At 46.1% G+C, this 20,982-nt stretch overlaps 1 protein-coding gene across 2 annotated transcripts in view; it reads left to right on the top strand.

Moving 5' to 3' along the window:
* EML4 (EMAP like 4) overlaps positions 1 to 20,982 on the top strand; it is a 157,429-nt gene that overhangs the window by 33,604 nt on the left and 102,843 nt on the right. Inside the window, exon 1 of one of the 2 annotated variants that reach the window (XM_066595577.1) lies at positions 4,476 to 4,718. The exons of the other annotated variant lie outside the window; for it this stretch is intronic. Within the exon in view, the coding sequence (XP_066451674.1) occupies positions 4,694 to 4,718 (25 nt within the window). The 5' untranslated portion in view covers positions 4,476 to 4,693. Of the gene's footprint in view, positions 1 to 4,475; positions 4,719 to 20,982 lie in introns of those variants that run through there. 2 annotated transcript variants of the gene reach the window in all.

The raw sequence follows: 20,982 nt of genomic DNA, 5'->3' as shown, positions 1-20,982 counted from the left end.
ACCGTAATCCATACTATATCTTCGAAGGTCCGCGGCACAGCAACATGGTGGCCTCATGCAACATGGGTGTAGAAGTACGTCTCAAATTTAGGAGCTCCATCTCCTGCGGACATAATGCACCATTAATGCAAACCGATATCCCTTGTATATTTTGTTTTGTGTCACCGTGATCTGCGCACAGCGCTGCTACGAAGTGCTTTGTCCCTATTACAGAACATCAAATCTACACAAGGTGTCGTGTTTTTTTCTTTTTTTGTACCCAGTTTCACATTCTATCACTTTACTTACTAACATTGGTAACCATTAATACTGTCAGAATCCCTGAATCACGGCCCCCTGTGGAGATTCTCCGGCTATCACATCCGCCATTGTCCCTAGTGTGTGCGCACAAACATCGGTCGCTGTCCTGGATTAATGGTGCTGTCTTCAGGGACAGAGTCCCCATCAGGAAGGGAGACTCCCTTTCCTTATACGCGGATTGTGTCTGTTCTCTTTGGCCCCTGGGTCATCAGGGCTCCATTAGTGTCTCTCCGGACAATTGGGCCTTCTGGCAGCTCCCCAGGGTGGTAACAGCGTTGCTGCTTCTTTCATTGTCTACTTGCCTCCGCCACTTCTCTGCTGGCTGTGGTTGGTTGCCCACAGCTGCCGCCAGTCATGGGGCTCACCCTCCTGTAGCTGCATCACCCCCCTGTAACACAGATAGTATATAGCTCCTGCAGGGCGCTTAGAAACGTTTGGATATTTCGGGACGCGGGATCTAGCCCATCCTGTACTTCGTCCTTATCGTAAGTGCAGTCCTCTGGCAGTTAGCCACGATTTGTGTCACTGCCACAGAAGAGGGGCTGGAGTTCCTGTTCTGCAAGTAAATGACCAGGTTTAATAATTTTGAGTCGCTTGTTTGAAAGTTTGTGAACCCTTTTAGAAGTTTCCACATTTCTGCATATATTTGACCTAAAACTACATCAGATTTTGATAGGATTGCAAAAAGTAGAAACAAATCAAACCTCACTTTGTCCTTGTAAATCTCTTGTGTACTGATGGTCCATGGAATTTGGTCCTTGGGAACCCGCTAAGGGGGATTTTCAGAAAGGAAAGTGGCACATCAAATGTCATGGCTTCTGACGCCTGCGCTGAAGTAAACTGCAGTTCTGCAAAAATTATCCAAACCGCTGCAGAATGATTGGTAGGAAATCTCTTATCTGACGGCCCGTTTCTGTGGTTCAGTTACTGTAATATGCTATTTTTGAGGAGGTGTTGGATCATAGAGCCATATGCATTATACAGATCGGATGATTATAGCAGTATTTCTTAGATATGGACAATCAGCTTTAATCAGAAATGATAGTAATGAAAATTCTTAAAGGGGTTGTCCCGCAAAACAAAGTTGGGGTATGCACTTCTGTATGGCCATATTAATGCACTTTGTAATGTACATTGTGCATTAATTATGAGCCATACAGAAGTTATTCACTTACCTGCTCCGTTGCTGGCGTCCTCGTCTCCATGGTGCCGTCTAATTTTCAGCGTCTAATCGCCCGATTAGACGCGCTTGCGCAGTCCGATCTTCCTTTCTAAATGGGGCCGCTCGTGCCGTAGAGCGGCTCCTCGTAGCTCCGCCCCATGCCGATTCCAGCCAATCAGGAGGCTGGAATCGGCAATGGACCGCACAGAAGACCTGCGGTCCACCGAGGGTGAAGATCCTGGCGGCCATCTTCACCAGGTAAGTAAGAAGTCACCGGAGCGCGGGGATTCAGGTAAGCACTATCCGGTTTTCTTTTTTAACCCCTGCATCGGGTTTGTCTCGCGCTGAACGGGGGGGGGGCTATTGGAAAAAAAAAAAACCCGTTTCGGCGCGGGACAACCTTTTTAACATGCCCCAATATGCAAATGATCTGCCTGGAGTCAGGTGTCGCTAATAGGTCTTCGAATCAGCCTGTCCTTCAAGCCTAGCCTCTTTTCCAGCTGGCCGCTGCCCCCCAGGTCTGTACATTAGCGCTGAGACCCCACACGTCCATGGTACTTCACTCCCGCTCTACCGTCAATGTACATGTGCCATGGCGCGAGATGTGCTCATTTGGACTTCATTGGCGCACTATGTATGTGCCAGGGGGCTATGGAAACCATGCATTGACCTCATGTCACCCGCTACCCAACTCCCTCTCTTCTTGCTCCCGGTTTACAGCCCCATATTAACCTTGTTTCTTTTACCACTACAGACATTCTAATGGCTCGTAAATGGTTAATGTTTAGTTGCACACCGGCTCTGTTTGCTCAGCATCGCCACATTGGCGGGCTCCTTCGCTTATTATGGTTTTGTTGTTTCCTGCAAGGGTTTATAGTGTATTGTTCATCGTGTACGTACAGAAAGTATCCTGATTCCAATTGTCGGGTTATTGCGGACCTCACGTGGGAGAGCGTTTATTTAAGGATGACGTTGCCCTTTTTAAAGATGGCCATTCGCCCATCATAAGTGTTTGCAAGACTGGACATGCTGTTCTTGGATAGTGCTGCCAGTGGGTAGAGGACCAGGAGGACGCCGAGTGCTGCAAGTCTAACTTTACACCCCGTTTATCAACAGATTAACATCAAAAGCTGTCAGTCTTTGTTTGGAGTGAAACATTTCTAACATACGTGAGATGACCTGGAAATGGCGCTCAATAAACAGTCAGTGGAATTTCTATATTGGGCTGTATTCTCCCTCCATAACCTACAATAATTAGAATTTAAAAAAACATTGCACTCATATGCAAATCACATTTTTCCTTTTTATGGCAGCGAAAAAATCAATTTTTCAAAAAGTCACCCAAAAATAGGACAAGCAGCTATTTTTTTAAATCCAGATTATCGCTTAGAGTGAAAAATCGTTTATGTGAAAATTGGTTTTGGTGAATGGAGCTTTAAAGCCGGATTCACACAAGCGTATCTCCGCTCGCAATGCACACAGAATAGAGCCCATTGATTTCAGTGGATTCATATGCATGCATAAGTGTGTTTGTGTGTGAGTGCTTCTCATGCTCCGCCCCTGGTGACGTCATTGCCCTTCCTACAACATATATAAAACGCAGAGCCTGACCGACAAAAGAGCAACAAAGTTAAAGCTCTTAGAAGGGGAGGACAAAAACAACAAAATGAGAATCCAACTAAGCTATTATCTCAGATATTAGGCTGAAGGACCTGTTGTGATGTTACTGCTGTGGGAGGAGCCATTGTGCACTTTGGTAGAGTACTGTATACTGGATAAGTGACAGCCGCCACCAGGATTGGCATCATTAGAGGTCATGTGACTACCTGTGTGAGTGGAGTCGGATCACATGACCAGGGGCTGATCACTAGATCCAGGAGTCTGCTGAGCTGGTGATGCGTGGAAATCAGCATGGATGTACCACATTGGCCCTGTGTGTGAATTAAGATGGATGTAGTAGAGCTGTGTGTGTGATGTGTGGGGATCATAATGGATGTAGCACAGCTGTGTGGCGCCTTGAAACACTGCTACTATCATTTCCTTATAATTACTAGTAGCACTATGGATGCTAGATGGTACCAAAAAAGAACCCAAAAGGTATGTGTAACTCTGGCATGAAAACAAGCCATAAAATAGGAAGCTAGCCTAGGATAACTAGAGCGATGGCTAATCCCTAATGTATGTTGTTGTTTCACACGGACGTTTACAATTTCTGTCTGTGAAAAGTACACTCTTCTCACCGACCCTGCACCGGTTGTAGGCAACCAGAATTTAGTATAGGTCCGTACAGGAGTTAATTTGCAATGACCAGACCTTTTAATTTATTTTTGAAAACTTGCATGTAAATGTAGGCAATATGGCTGTCGGACATGTGTCTGCACCATCTATGCCCGATCCGATCGTGTCCTATCGCCATGGCCATAAATTTTTAAGTTTTTTTTTCCGATCCTTGAAGATTCCCTTAACGACAGCTCCTCTCTTCTGTCATGAGACAAGACTACAGAAGCTCCATACCGCCCCTGCTGGCGACGGCAAGGAGAGCAGGTGTTAAGAATCTGCTGTCCTTGCTCCTGTTGTGTTTTCTACACCCCAGACACATTCAGCTGTACATAAGGGATCTCTGTACATAATGAGCCTTTCTTTACAGCTGATCGGCCCATTTCCTCTCCTTTTTACCCAGCCTCGTACATGAGCGCAGGAAGTTGGGGGTGCGGAGGAACAAGTCAGCAGATATGAAAGCCCTCCTGCACGTGGCTGTTGCTTGTGAGCACTTCTTATTTTTGTCATAGCTACTTTTTGCTTCTTGAGGTCTGCAGAGGATCGCACTAGGAACTGTAAGCTGCCCCGCTCATTTATTAACCCCGTCCCACCTTGTCAGGTTGGGTTGTACATTTTATACCTGTCTTGAAGCTCAGGAAGCCGTGTTTGCTGACTGATCACGTGCCACCCGCCCGTCGGGTTTCTTCAGCGGGCACGCCTCTCCATTTAGTACTTTTTCAGTTATTCAAATCTAACCTTTGCTCGCAGCAGCAGCTTCACCTTCTGTGCAGAGACGTCTGGCAAGACCCGGAGTACTTCTTTAAGAAAGGCCTATTTATAGCCGGCGTGGATGCTGAGCTCCAGCCGCTCTGCGCTGAGGAATCACCAACCGGCTCAAGTAACATTTAAAGGAATAATACGCTGTCATCGGGATTATAGCTGTTTTTTTTTTCTTGAATAGTTTCAGCACTAATGGATTCTGCAAACCCGCTCGTCAGTGAGTACCTTACAATTATCACCCCCCCCCCCCCCCCCCCCCATAGTGCGACTAGAAATTACACTCTGCTTGCTGGAACTCATTTTTGCTGTGTACATATAATTACTAAATTACTTCCTAAAAGAGCAGTTCTAGTAAATCGTAACTCCCCGTAGTGATACGTTCGTGTCCTTAAAGTGGCGGAACAGAGATGGAAATGCAGCTGCTTCTTCCAGGAGTGTTGCTGTTCCTAATACATGGGCTATGACTTGGTACTTCAGCTTTCTTGTCAAATAGGTGATGCTAAGTTGCAATACCAAATGCTGCCATAGACGCGAGTGGCGCTGTTTCTGGGGGGAAAAAAAATTAAACCCTTTAATTTCCTGTATAATCCCCAAATGCTATTCAATATCTAACCCCTTCCTTACCAGGCATGGGCACGTATAGTCTATGAGCTGTCAGGAAATGGTAGTTTCTGGTCAGGAAGTAGGTATATTAAGTGTGACTGACATGTGCCACCCTTCCCATGTTCGCTTCACCCTAAAATGATCCCAGTAGTCCAAAATAGGAGGCATAAGGTTTTGATGCGCCCTAATTTCTGCTTCCTGGTCTCCTTTGTACCTGTAATGTTGGAAAATGGGGGTTAGTGGCCGAGACACCTGAACAGATTTTCTGTTGGGCTCGTTCAGACAAGCGTATCCAATATCGATGGGTTTTTTGTTTTTTTTTTAAAAAACTTTTTTCAACAGCGTCTTGCAAGTTGCATCAATTAATGTGCACTGCATCTTTTTTTTTTTTTTTTCCCCCTTCTACTATTGCATTGCAATGACCCCGAAAAACTGGGGTCCGCACGTACGTTATCCGCATGTTTATCTTTAAACAATATTTTTATTAAAGATTTTTCAATAACAAACATGGTTACCAACCGGTCAGAGAAACGAAGTTTGTTATAAAATGACTTGTCTTTTGGTGTGACGCTGGCCACAAGTCTAGCCGGGCACAATCTGTAAGGTAAAACTAACTTAAGTCATCACTTAACCAGCTTGCAAAATAATAATTAGACCCAACAGAGTGATGGAAGGAGGGGTGTAGATTTTTAATGCTACAGTGAGGTCTGCTTGACCAGGCCCTGCAAAATTTTTGTTTTTGGGGCTCTGAAATTCCCCTATAGTTTCTCGTATACAGCATGTGAGGTGTTAATGGAGGCTATCCATTCCTCGATTTTATGTGATTGTGCTACTTTTTCAGTAAAACTTTTATTTATTTATTTATTTATTTTTTTTAAAGGCACTCTGACATGAATGTGACTGACATCCAAGAAGTCCAACTATAATTGGATATTGGCACACTTTTTTTTATTAGCGTGGTCCATTGGTAGCGCTGACTGTAATGGGTCGGTTCACTTTACACGTGGAGTTGGTTGCAAACAGACCGCATACATACGTGTAAATTAGCCATGAGAATAGGCCCACAGCCTGGGATGAAACCCCTGTTAAAGGCTCCATTTTTAGGTTTTTGTGTTTCTGCTCTGCCTGAACACATCCAAACTAGGACAAACCAAACAGACCCCCTTGACACTAGTGGGGTCCATCCGCCTCTGTTACTGTACTGCAGCTGAGCCCTCACCACACATATGACCCCCTCCTTAGCATTGAGCTATTCTTTAAAGCCGTGTGTCTCGGTGGTTTCCATTGAGGTCTGTGTTACTGCACGTGTTCGGTCTCTGTAATTACCCTTTCACTGCTGATCTTCTACAAAGATTAGACCAAGAGTGAAGAAGTGAGACACGTGGAGCCCTGCGCACGTGACGGCGGCCTCTACCATACCCTGCTGACTACAGATGGCGGCAGCCATTGCAGGGTCGTCCCAGCGCACCTCATAGATTCTGACCGCCATTTATTATACAGCGGAGCGGCGTTCTCCTGTGCTCTACGTTCTTTACGTGAACAAGGAGTCCCTGGATGAAATCTTTTCTCGACTCCTCAGATGAATGGATTTGCGGTTAGATGCCAAAAAAAGTGAACAAAAGTATAAAAGGGTTTTCTTTAAAGCACTGTTGTAATTCTCCGTAAGCAGCGCGGCGTGCAGGCTGTAATCTGTGGGGGTTTTCGGAGGCCGACAGCTTCTCTAGTTCCTATTTTTATTCCATAATAGAATGAATGAAATCCATTGTGTTTCGGCCCTTACTGTTTTTTTATCACAGCTTTTTGTGTTCGCTTTACTAATCCTTAAAGGGGTTGTAGCAGATTGGAAAAATGTGGCTTTTTTTGTTTCTTCCCCCAAAAACAGCGCTGCTTCGGTTCTTGGATGGTCTGGTATTGCAGTTCAGCTCCATTCGAACGAACAGGCCTGAGCTTGCAGTACCTTGTATGACTCAAGAACAAGAGTGGCGCAATTTGTGTAAGGTGGCAGCCATGTTTCACTAATTTGATACAATACCTTTTTAAAGGGGTTGCCCAGGTGCTATAGCTACTCTTTAAAAATGGATCCAACTATGTTAAGATAAAAGCAGTGGTACTTGCCTATCCTCAGATCTGGTAATCAGCGCTGCGGTTCTTCTGGGCTTCGTTGTAGAACAGCTACCGAACTTCTAAGAACAACTAACATTATAGTGCAATACTGAAGTATTGCAGTGTATGGTAGAAGTGATCAAACTATTCCCTTTGGGAACTAAAGCAGTATAAATAAGATTTTATCTTTTTCATAAAGAGAAAAATATTCTCAACAAAACCTCTTCCCATATAGGTAATAAAATCAAAACCTATTTGGTATCGCTGTAGATATAAACATCTGATCTACCAAAATGGCGCATTTATCCTTCTTGGAATATACATCAGAAATCTTGTCTTTTTTTTTTTTCTTCCACACATGTCTCCAAGAAAATCTTTTGACTCCAAAGTAGTACTAATAGACACCACAGGTTGTCCTGCAAAATGATGAGCCCTCGCACAATCCCATCGACTGAGGGTTATGGCGGTCAGAAGGTGGTGGCAGAAAATGTCATTTCAAAGATGTTGGTTTTTTTTTCCTTTAGAAGTACAGCAAAAAAACCTAAAGCTTGGAATTGTACTGACCCACAGAATAACGTTGTCAGTTACTTTTGCGGGCAGTGTGTACTCCGTAAAAACTATTTTCTTAATTTTTGTGCATCTTATTGCCCATAAATGCCCCCCCATCTGTTGTGCTGACTCAGTTGATCTTTTGAGGCAGTGGTATAGTGCAGCCTTCATGTCACGTGAGCAAGGTCTGTGTAGTCCTAGTTTAAAGAGGTTATTTGGTTGCCGGACAATATTGCTTCACTAGCGCTCACTGTATTAAAATGACTAACTGAGCAGGACTTGTCCTTCCTCCCACCCCTGGATCCAGCGCTGCAGCACCACCATGGTCCTGGTGTCTGACTCCACCGGGGGACTACTGCAGCATCACAGTTCGGCTCTCTTCGCCATCATGATGCCAGGAGGTTGAATGGTGACACTGCAGCGGTCACTTGGCTGCTGGAGACATCAACTGTCTCGGACAAAGGGGACCACAGGCTGCAGCACCAGATCCTGGTTGTGGAGGAGAGGCAAGTACTGCTCAGTTTACTAGAATGAGCGCTATTAAAGGTGTTGTCTCGTGAAAGCAAGTGGGGTTAAGCACTTCTGTATGGCCATATTAATGCGCTTTGTAATATACATCGTGCATTAAATATGAGCCATACAGAAGTTATTCACTTACCTGCTCCGTTGCTGGCGTCCCCGTCTCCATGGCTCCGTCTAATTTCGGGGCTTTCTTGCTTTTTTAGACGCGCTTGCGCAGAAGGGTCTTCTCCTTCTCTTCGGTCCGGGCACGAGCGGCGTTCTGGCTCCGCCCCCTTCTACGCGTCATTGCGTAGCTCCGCCTGGTCACGTGTGCCAATTCCAGCCAATCAGGAGGCTGGAATAGGCAATGACCGCACAGAGCCCACGGTGCACCATGGGAGAAGACCCGCGGTGCATCGTGGGTGAAGATCCCGGCGGCCATCTTGGAGAAGGAAGAAGTAGGAAGAAAGGAAGTCGCAGAGCGGGGATTCGGGTAAGTAATTTTTTTATTTTAACACATCCCATGGGTTTGTCCTGCGCCGAACGGGGGGCCTATGCAAAAAAAAAAAAAACCCGTTTCATCGCGAGACAACCTCTTTAAATGGAGTTTGTCCTGGAACTGGGTGCCCTTTAAGTTTGTAGGTTGAGCTTGAATATCTGTATCCATCATGTATATAAATGGTTCTGTAGGGCGCCGGAGGCATATGACATAATGGTAATTCACAAGTGCAGGCATTGTTTTTAGAGCTTTCTGCCAGTAATCCTATTGAGTATGAGTCAGTCTCACCCTGATTGAATTGGCTGATAGTGGAAAACAGTAGCTGACCTTTTAAATGCTGTCTCTTCATCTCTGTGATGTCCTAACAAAGACTTTGTTCTGTCATATTGCTGTAGAGCGGTCCTGACATTAATGGTGAGAGATAATAGGGGACAATAGATTGCATTCAGAGGATCTTTTGCCATACAGACCCTTTACTGTTTGAGGGCTCTAACACTGTCAGGTGGGCTTCTGCGCCAATAGAACGCACTGACGAGTGTCAGAACAATGAAATAAAGCTGTGGTGAACCGATGGCCTATAATCAGGACAAGTCAGCAGAAGTCTGCCGACCCAGAATCCCCACCGTTCAGCTGTTTAGTCAGGCCAGTGTGCTTGTGCACTGAGCTGATTTCTGCAGGAAGCAGACAGGCTGGTTCTCACTGCAGTCGCCAGGCTTGGTATTGCAGGCAAAGGTTTCCATTCACTTCAATGGGAACTTTGCCTGCAATACCATACCTCACCACTGCAGTGAGAACGGAGCTGTTCGGTTCCTGAAGAAATCATCTCAGCGCACTGGCCTGGCTAACACTAAATGGTGAGGATCCCAGGTGTCAGACTTCTCTTGATCTACACTTGATCGCTTGCCCTGATCATGGGTCATCATTAGTTTACAACTGGACATCCCTCTTAACATTTTAAATCTGCATCGCACGTCCATTCATATGTGGATCAGATTTTGTTTAAAGGGTTTTCTGGGACTAAAATATTGATATCTATGTTCAGGATAAATTCTCAATATCAGATCGATTGGGTCTGCCGCTGAAGACTCCCTCCAATGTCACGCCATCGTTCATCGGTCACATGGCCTGAGTGCAGCTTATTCCTGGTCAGGGGAATAGGACTGACCTGCTATACTAGGCATAGCTGTTATACAATGTACGGCGCTGTGCCTGGTAAGTACTGCAGTGGCCAGAGCAGTGAGACCAGCTGCCACAGCTTCAGTGGGGGTCCTGATTGGCAGACCGCCACCAAACTGATATTGATGACCAATTCTGAAGATGGCTCATCAATATATTAGTATTGGAAAATGCCTCTAAATCTCATCCAGTTATAGCTGGTACAGGAAAATCTGCAGATGTGTGGTCATACTCCATAACCTAATTGGAGGTGTAACCTGAAGCTCCTGGGCCCCAATACAAAACCCCTAACAGGGCCCCCATCTACAATGCTTTATTCATAGTACTGGGCTCCCTATATGGAGAAGAGAGGCTTTGTGAGCCCCCTAAGGCTCCTGGACCCCACAGGTGTTATCGCATCCCCTATGTTTATGCAAATGATTCTTAGTCTCTAAAAAATAAATCTGCATAGCCCCTGTGTCATAGAAGGGATTCCCAGACTGCTCTCCTTCGCATTTTTAAAGGGAACCTGTCATCTTTCACCCCCATAAACTACATTATGGGTCTCAAAGCTGAAGAACTGGGAGTCCGCGAACTGTTGCATACTCGCTGGGCGCCCCTTTCTAGCGCTGTCCTTGTGAATTTGGCATTTGCCAGCTGACTGACATCCCACAGAGATGAATGAGAGCGCTAGAAAGTCGAGCTGCTGACGGATATCAACTCTCTGGGGACGCAGCTTTGGAATGGGCGAGTTTAAAACGCGGCGCCCCCGGACTGAGCCCCATAATGTAGATTTATGGGTTTCAAAGATGACCGGTTCTCTTTAAGGCTAGCTGCACACTAGCCAGAAGTGTAAGTTGTGTGCCAGATTCTCGGGCACAGCTTGCATCGGATGGCACACTCGCATGCAACCCCTCTCTCCCCCCACCCCCAAAAGAAAGAAAAAGCTGGTGTTCATTGCAAAAACCAACATGGAGGATTTGGCACAGCCATGCATTACATTTCTGCCCACTGAAATCAATAATACTAGATTTGCCTGTCGCCAGCAGATGGAGCTATAGACCTCTTTCATGTGAGTCACATCCAGCACTTCCGTTGGCAGAATCCTATATGTTCTGCAAGACCCCAGCACTACGTTTCTGCTGCTCATTCCCACAGTAATGGGATGTGGTGGCCTTGTTGTGTGACCGCTCTGTTGGCGAGGCGTCTGCACTGGGGATGGATCCCCCTGTATTCGTGTTGGAGAACAGTTCCTTCTAAAGGAGATCAGCCATTCTTGGCAGCTGGAAGAACAATGTGCCGTACAATGAAACTTCACAGGATGTGAAGCCAAAGCACAGAAGAATTGTAGGTATCCGGAGAAGAGCAGCGCCGCGGCCACGAGTGCAAGTAATGGGACCCGGATAAGGGCCATCTGGCACTGGAATGTGGAGGAGTGGTCCCAGATTTAAGCAGGCGATGATGGCACGGCTATTTAAAGACCATTCCAGGCAAGCTATGCCCTGGTCTGCATTTCTCAAATTGGTTTAATAACTTCTATACTGTGAGAGGGGAATGCGGCGAAGCCAAGAATGTTTAATGACATAAGAGAAATTTGTCGTGCTGTCAAGTTGTGACCGCGTCTGGAGTGGGCGATATGCGCTCTATTCATATACCGCTCGTAATGCCCAGTACACACAAGGAAGTAAAAATATTAGTCTGTATATAAGGTATAGGCTAAATGCCCTTACTCCTCTTTGGAAGTAGATTGAATGGAGCAGCAGCATAGGTGTTTGACTCCCCACCTCCTTCCCTTCCTTCCCCCTCCAATATTTGGGAGCCCTGCTCTTGTGATTGTGGGGGTCCCAGTGGTCAGTCAGACCCCCACTTATAAGGAGGTGTTGGGGGGACGGGACAATTTCTGTGCTGGACAATCCTTTTAAAGAGCCCGTCAACACCTCTGTGCGCCATACACTACGTTATGGGGCTCAAAGATGAGGAAACGGGGAGGTGTTTCATACTGCCCAGGCACCCTGTTACTGTGCGGTGTCCCCATGAAGTTGGCACGCACACAGCATGTGTATGATCTCCCATAGAGATTAATGGGGATGCACACGCACAGGGCTGGCTGAAAAAAGCACCGTATGCAAGCCAAGTGCGCAGGAACTGGGCGCCCGTTGAATATGAAACAACTCCCAGGACTCCTGTTCCCTCACCTCTTATCCCATAAACTATTACGGAGCTCAAAGGTGATGGCCGGTTCCCTTTAAAGGGGTTGTCCCGTGCCGAAACATTTTTTTTTTTTTTTTTTTTCAATAGCCCCCCCGTTCGGCGCGAGACAAACCCAATGCAGGGGTTTAAAAAAAAAACGGATAGTACTTACCCGAATCCCCGCGCTCCGGTGACTTCTTACTTACCTTGCGAAGATGGCCGCCGGGATCTTCACCCTCGGTGGACCGCAGGTCTTCTGTGCGGTCCATTGCCGATTCCAGCCTCCTGATTGGCTGGAATCGGCACACGTGACGGGGCAGAGCTACGAGGAGCAGCTCTCTGGCACGAGCGGCCCCATTCAGAAGGGAGAAGACCGGACTGCGTAAGCGCGTCTAATCGGGCGATTAGACGCTGAAAATTAGACGGCACCATGGAGACGAGGACGCCAGCAACGGAACAGGTAAGTGAATAACTTCTGTATGGCTCATAATTAATGCACGATGTACATTACAAAGTGCATTAATATGGCCATACAGAAGTGTATACCCCAACTTTGTTTCGCGGGACAACCCCTTTAACTCTGCCCCAGTTCACATGGCACAATTTTGCCGTAGATGCTATGCCTAAAACCGCAGCAAAACTCACATTTTTGCATTTTGTCAAAAGCTGTAGAATCCGTGCTGTAGTTCATAAGGTGCAGATTTTGAAGTCTGTTTTAAAAGATGGAAAAAACGGACATATCTTGATGTAGTTTCCTCTTGGAATTGACATTAGGAGGCCGCATGCGGAGTTGTCCACTCGACTGGGGTTAAATCCACCTGCGGATCTACATGAAAATCCACTTTCATGAGCTTTGAGGCTCGGACTCTGAAGTCAGTAGGAAAAATCGGCCGTGAATCTGACTCTCTATTTGTATTGGATCTTTCCTGTCTGACATTACGCCATTTTCAAAGTTGTCACTTGTGCACCATGATACTTTATAGAAAATTTAAAAGGTTTTCGTCTGTTTTTCTTGAGGACTTATCCTTAGGGTAGGTCATCAATAGTTAATCGGGAAGCAGATCACTCCGACCCTTATGTAGTGACCAGCGCTGGTTAGTGCATGTGCATCACTCATTGAATTTAATGAGCTGTGCCTGCAATTGCCGGTGTCGGCCACTACATGGGTTGGCACTATCTGCTTCCTCTCCATATTGGGTGTTTTTTTTTTTTTGTTTTTTTTAACTGGTAATGGCAGGCACCCAAACATCTGATCGATCATAAGTGGCAGAGCCCAGCTGACCATGTAATAGCGACCCGAGAATAGGCCAATAATTTCCAGGGAAAGACCTTTTAATAAACCGGATTATAGCCATTATTGCATAGCACTGGGTTTTCCCTGGACAGTTGTATAGGATGCACCTGGTGGTGGTCTGGCAGCTCGGTTGTATGCCCTACACATGAAGAATACAGATTTGCTTCGTGTAAATTAAGCCCGCACCTCGAGCTGAGGAGTGGTCCGCTCTTAAGAGGATGAGCCTTAAGCTTCCAGCCTTGACTTAAATCCTGCTGCTTGGTGTAATCTTGTCAAGTTGGATTCCTCTGCATGCTGCGAGCCATAAGTATGGGAATATAAGCGGTCTGCGGCGGGGATTGGGGACCACGTACACCTACTTGTGCAAATACACAGGAAAATCGTGTATTGTGTGCAAATGAAAAACCACAATTTCTGTATGTGAGGTTTGCACCAATTTTTTTGGGCTGTGCTGAAACGGTCTGTGAATAAACCCTAATATAGTAATTTGGCCCCGTTGGTTCCTGAATCCATTGCGGAGCATTCATTAACCCCCAAGGCTGCAGATGGGATACAGATTAGATGGTGACAGTCATTCTGCAAGGTCCTGGAAGATGAGCATGGAAGACACTGGGGAAATGTAGCTAACACCGCACTAAGATTAATGATTTAAGGAATTACTATTTGAGCAATTCTTTTCTGAAGATTTCCGTTTTCAGTTTGGAATCCAAATATCCTTTTCTATTTGCCTTGATGAATGAACTCCGCTCGGTAAACAATCCCCTAAACAGGAAGCGGCTTGGTGAACTGGGATTACACGGCTGTCGCTGTTTAACTTGGCTTTAGTGCCCCAATCCCAGGCGACACCAGAGCTGGTGAGCAGTAATCTTACTACCTTTGTAGGTATGCACAAGGCCCTGCCAGCTCCTGACACCCAGTCCCTGCGATGAGAGATGAACAGCAGCGGCCGGGACACAAGGCCCAGATGATTGTCACACAACATGGCAGAACTTGTGGGTGTCGGAGAAGTCTATACCCGAGTGTTATGTACTTGGCCAACAGACTGGCAGCAACTGCCAGCCATTCCCTCATATTGCATAATATCAGATTGTGTTCAGCAGTCATGAACAGGGATATAGGGTACAGCGTGGTTACAAAGAACTAGAAGATGCTATGGGCAAAACGGACCGGGATTCTTCAAAGCTTCTGCGGCAGAAGTTCTGATTTCTGCCATGATGTCCCACCGGATCCGTATGCGGTACCCTGCTGCACTCAGATTTGCCTTATTGACGGGCCAAATCCACATGCAGATGCACAGAAAAATCCGCCGTGGAACTCCAGGTCCCATCCTCCGTAATCTGCCGTCAAATAAACTGTCAGATCCAAGTCGGATTTTTCTGACATAGATCTGACAGTCTACGGCCCGAGGCCCAAGCGAGATAAAATGTAAAGCAGGTCTTATTTTCATGGGATTCACGTTCGAGGATAGGACTTGCAATGTGCGCGGCCTCGCAGGGTGGCCATGCGTGATGTGCGTTGTGCCCTTCTACGACTTCCCGTGCCCCGATAATGCGTATGTACAAAAGTTGTCTTTGTGAAGCAAGCCCTTTTACATGAGGGTGGAGGGGTCTGTAATACCCATTAATATATAGGTCATAGGAGATTTTATGTAGTACGTTGAGCAGTAAAACTGAATTGCCTAAACCGGTCTCTTCCTGCTAGGAATTGGCTGAACCCTGCTGTTCCTTGGAATCCGGTCAGAGGTTTGTGAGAGGGCAGTCGCCCGTTGTCACATACAGTAGAGATGGCAAACGGACTATCCCTTTCTCTCAATGGCCATCTAAAAAGGCATTGGCAATTTAAGAAGAGCCGCTACCCCATCTGATGCATACGTAGACGTGCATGTGTTCATGAGGAGCTTATGTGGGTTTTAAAAATTGATGGCCTAGCCTTGTGACTGGCCATCAATATCTGGTGGGGGTCAGAGCCTCGCCTATCAGCTCTTTGAAAGGGGGTGCAGTGCTTGAACGGGGCAATGTTGCAGAAGTATTGTATTTGGAGTACAGACCTGACTTTTTAAGCGGCTTATCCGCGGGATGCTGAGTTGGACCCTGGTCAACGACCATTGATGTCACCTAAAGATGGGCCTTCAGTTTTTAATGCCCAGGTAACCCCTTTAACCCCTTGAGTGGCACGCCCGGAAAATTTCCGGGGATGAGCTCCACTGCTCATAGCAACATAGCCCGGAAGATTTCCGGGCTATGTATCACTATGGGAGCTGCAGAGCACAATGCCACAAGCTGTGACAGTGTGCTCTGCCTGCACAGACCCACAGAGAGCAAAGCAAGGGCTTTGAAAAACCAGCAGAAGATATTGCTGACATGCCGGCAACCTCCTGCTTTGTTTACAAGTTGCCATAGAGACCATCGGCTTGTCAGAAGCAAGCCGATGGTCTCTGTGGCAGGGAGAGCTGGTTGTTCGCTGTCAGAGGATAGCTAGGTACCAGCTCTTACAGCAGAGATCAGAGAAAACCTCTGGTCTCTGCTGTGTTAACCCTTTACATGCTGCAGTCTATGTGACTGCAGCATGTAAAGGGTTGTCACTGCAGCATGTAAAGGGCTGTCACCATCAGACCCCCGGAATGTGATCAGGGGTCCTGATGGGTCCCTGTGGAAGTCCCCTAAAGGGACAAAAAAAAAAAATTTAAAAAAAAAGTAAAAAAATTATTAAAAAAAAACAAAAAACACTTGTCTCCCTTTACTTTGTAAAAAATCAAAAATACAATCACACATGTGGTATCCTTGTGCGTCGTAATGACCCAGAGAAGGAAGTTAATACATTATTTAACCCCTTAATGACATGGCCCCTTTTTTTCTTTTTTCCCCATTTCTTTTTTTCCTCCCCCTGTTTAAAAAATCACAACTTGTCCCGCAAAAAACAAGCGCTTATATGGCCGTGTCAATGGAAAAATGAAAAGGTTATGGCTCTTGAGACACAACTGCAAAACTAGTTGAAATTCAATGATTAGACCATTTTAAAAAACCTGCCCTGGTGGGCACGACAGGGTGGTAGAAAACCTGCCACTCAAGGGGTTAATTTAAGGTACTTTTACAAAGGCGATTATTGCCCAAATTATTACTGAAAGCAGCAAATTCAAGTGATTGCCTCGTGTACACATGGTCGTGGAGTGAGAAATAACTCGCCTACTGAAGTCTCCTGTGTACATATATAAAGGTCCTTAAAGGGGTCTTCCAGGCTTGCATTTATTGTTTTCTTCTACCCTACCGGACAAATCAAGAGCTGGTTGGGACACGGACCGATCACCTGTTAGTACCATGTGTTTCGCCAGTGGCAGCAGGCACTAGGTGGAAGCAGCTTGCACCAGCCCCAGTGTTTGACTGGCTCTTGTAATAGCAGGCGCAGCTCCTATTAAAATCGGTGAAAGGCGAGCCTGCGATTTACAGCGGGTGCCAAACAGCTTACTGGTTGGGGTCCCGATCAGCTATTGATGACCTATTCTGAAGATGGAAATAAAAACTGCAAAACTCCATTTAAATTCCTGGTGATGTTGACCAGAAGCTCTGCAGTGATTACGCAGCCCCCCAAAACCAGAATGGAGGAGTTTTCAGAAAGGGGCAAGAAAAAAAACTGTTCTATTAGTTTAAACGGTTTGGTCATCACTGATGTAAGCAGAGTAATATTGTGTGTAATGAGGGGTGTTCCCCTTTAATATTACCCTTACTTTATATAAGTGCAGCAATATATTGTTAGGCGGACCCGGCAGCGAGGTTTCCCGGATGGCCGGGCCTCTGCCCCAATAGGAAGGTGCAGGAATCGGGCTCTTGAAGTCCTCAGGTATTTGTAAATACTGCTTGCGTTCCAGCAGGTCGTGTAAGGACAGCGCGGCTCTTACCTCCCTGCACTTGTCTGGGTTTCCTGCCTGCTTCTCTCTATGAAATGATTACTATCTTCAGACTCTCAAGGCTTCTATAAATTCCCCCAGATCTCAGCACCGGGCCGCTGCAAATAAAATGGACTGTTCTCATTAGTTTTTGTAAATCAAACCGTATACGGTCCTGATGACTGCTATTAATTTGGGCTTAAAGGGTCATTACCCTACCGTCTCATCCAGACTTGCTGTGTTGAAGACAGTCTACAGACTGGGAGGTTGATTATAGTGTACCCCAGCCCCCCCCCCCCCCAAAAAAAAAAAAACAAACTCCAAACCCTCTGTCCCTTGATCACTACTTCATCTCGCATATATCATATTCTCAAATAATATTGTATAGTGATAGTAAGAGAATAGTATTCTAAATTGGAACTTGTAGGCAACTTGTGGTCTCCAGAGGTTTCTCTGTAAGGGGACCCTTATAGGCTATAATTTCTAGAAAGACTGATTATACAGTGCTGTAGTATAACACTGAATGTTGCCTGTAAAACATGCACATTCTATCGTAATCTTATTGCAATGATAGATGTAAAGGCTATCTGAGTAAACTGATGGGTTGTTTCTCAGCTCCTGCCATCGCTGCTCCCCTGTTAACTCAGTGGAAAGCCCGTGATTGCATGTTATTAGAGGGCTGTATGACAGCTTCCTCTGCACTGTGGTCCTCATATCCCTGTCATATCACTATTAGAGGACTGTACTTCACGCTGGGTGAGGTCTCTGCACATGTCAGCACTGAGGGGGGCAATGGGACCAGCAGCTACTCAAAAGATGACCTAGAGGAGAGATAGCTGTGTAGTACTGAGTGGGGGTGGTTGTTACACAGCTTCTGGAAGAGGAGAGGGAAGCCGGAGCTGAGCTTGTGCGCCTTCATGAGATCAGCTGATCAATGCTGGGAAGAAGTGCATCAATTTTTTTTTCAGCAGGGACTTGGTAAAGGCCCATTTACACCAGCCAATCGCTAAAAAAAAAAATCGCTAATCGGCGATCGTTTTAGCGATAATCTGTGCGTGTAAATGTGCGCCTATCGTCTGCTTTTCGGGCACTGCCGACTGATTGATAAAAGTGAGGGACGATTTTTATGTTGGACTAAATTTAACGGTCGTTTTCCACGGGTTGTGCTGATAGCATTGTTTCCCCATGGAGAGCAAAGGATCTGCACACAGATAATGGCCTCTGCTATTAGCTGCATTCAGTTAAGGCTTCATTTGCATACCTTATTGGTATTTAAGTAGCTGAGTAGCTATTTAAATACCAATTAATTTTTATGCAAAATGATCGCTCAAAGCTGTCACCTTTTGAGCGATCATCTGTAAACCAGCCTTTAGATATGTTGATTTTTTTTTTTGTTTTTTTAATGTACAAAAACTTCCTCAGACTTTCAAAGCATATATATGGTTGGCTAACTAAAAGTGAAATTGGCCATGGCAACTGATGGGATGTTTTGTTTTTTTTGCAATTTTTCTTACTGTTTTGAAGTAGTTATGTGGAACACAAACCTCCCAGAACATTTATCACTTAAGGCCCCCTGTCCACGGGCGTTGCTGTCACCCGGGAGCAGGAGCCGCAGATGAATCTCTGCCGGTCAGCCTAATCTGATAGATGGGCTGACCGCGGAGAATCGGGGCAATTCGCAGCATGCTGCGAGTTGCCCGCCGCAAGCGGAGAATCTCAATGATGCTGCGCTCGTGGACACAGGGCCGGCGCTCTCCATAGCAATGCTATGGAAAGCTTTAGCCGGTGTGATTCGCCAGCGAAATCACTGCCGTGGACACGGGCCTAAAGGGGTTGTCCAGTTGCAAAGCATTTATGGCCTAGCCTTGGATAGGCATTCATAGTAGAGCTGTACAGGTCTTTCTCCTGGGATCCATGCTGACCAGCTGGCGCGGTGTGCTTGTGCGCGGAACAGATTTCTGCAGGAAATGTACAGCTCTGTTCCCACGACAGTGGATCGGCTTGGTATTACAGGCCAAGTTCCCAGTGAAATGAATGTAATACCAAGTCTGGCCACTATGGTTGGAACAGAGCTGTCTGCTTCCCTCAGAGAATGAAATGTACAAATGCACTTGCCTGGCAGACAGCTGCACAGTTGGGGTGTCAAGTGATAAACCCCATCTAATCCATTATTGATGACTTATCTTACAGATGGTTTCTACAGCTGGACAACCACTTTAATGAAGACAAATATCCAGTTCATGCAGTCACTTTTAAACAATTTTAAAAGGGTCGGATTAAGCCCCCCCCCCCCCCCCCCCCCCCCCCAGAGACCCAGACTCGCCTCTCTCGATCCACCACGAGTGTCTTGCCCGGCGTGCATGCGGATTCTCACGGTACTTCCGTAGTGCTCACTGTGAAGTATCGTGGGACAGGCTGCTTCCATTGACTGCAATGGAAGCTGTCCGCAATTTTCTGCACAAAATAGAACGTGCTGCGATTCTCCCCCGCGAGCGGAAAATCGCAGTTGATTTCCGCTCGTTGGCAGGGGAGAATCATTTACCACAGCATGTCTATGTACGGACATTGTTACAGAATTTGCGGCGGGTATCTGATCGCGAAATCCGCAGTGATAATCCGTCCGTGGGCATTCGGCCTGATACGTGTGCATTTCTGTGCTCATTTTGAGTCCACTAAGTGCAGCTGACCACGGGTCTGACCAACCTGACTACTAACCTCATTGGCACTTATGATTAGGGGATCAGATCTGCGGTTGGGCCAGGATTTGATTAATATGGATAGCATTGGTACACTCGCTCTATGCTTCTGATATTAATCTAAGTTATTCTGAATAGGACATACAGAAACCACAAACTATACTGATGGCCATCTTTTGGCATCCCTAGTGATCATTTGATTTTGGTGGTCAACGTTACAGCCAGCTACACTCTTGCCCTGCAGGGACACCTATAAGGAAATGTAGAGGTTGGGTCATAAGTGGCCAAGATGAACGATCTACAAGATGGAGAATAAAGTGGTGGAGGGCTGAGCACTTGGACCTCCACCTATCAGATCCAAGATGCTCCATTCATCTCTAATAGGACTGCTGGAAATTGCTGCACTCTTTATCTTGAGGCCACTGACCTGTCAATCAGCATTGGGTCTATATGAATGTAAATGAAGTTACAGACCAGCACTGCAAAGTTTCAAAAGTAAGATTTGCAAAATCCCTAAACTGATCTGTATAAGTAATAGCTGAAACTGGCGCGTCTGTCACTGTACCCGCAGCATAGGGGCCATGCCAGATTCGAGTCAGATTAAACTTTGCTTCATCTGTACCTTTTTGCGCTACTCTTTAATTCACTGCACTAGGACTTGGCAAGACCTGCATCTATTGGTTAAAGGGATATTAACACCCTCTATCCCTCAAGTAAAGTGCTTCCTCCTCCTTTCAGCGCAATCGGTTTACTTAAGAAAATACATTACACCCTTTCTGTAGGGTCGGATTAATGAAACGTCTTCGCTAAGAGGTTTTCAAACCAGTTCTGACTGCTTCCAGTATTGTGGTCCTAAGAAAATATGCTCAAGAACAAAAGACTGCAACAAATCTGTTAACACAGCGCGAAGAACATGACGAAGCGACATTTACGGCCGGCCGGGCATTGTCCTGTTCCTGCTGTAATCCTCTCTGCAGAAGAAGTTGCTGGCGGAATTCTATAGACTTGACG

Source organism: Eleutherodactylus coqui, chromosome 3 (genome assembly GCF_035609145.1).
Source record: "Eleutherodactylus coqui strain aEleCoq1 chromosome 3, aEleCoq1.hap1, whole genome shotgun sequence".
Taxonomy (NCBI): Eukaryota; Metazoa; Chordata; class Amphibia; order Anura; family Eleutherodactylidae; genus Eleutherodactylus; species Eleutherodactylus coqui.
The sequence above is the reverse complement of the archived record's forward strand: the minus strand, read 5'-3'. Positions and strand labels throughout refer to the sequence as shown.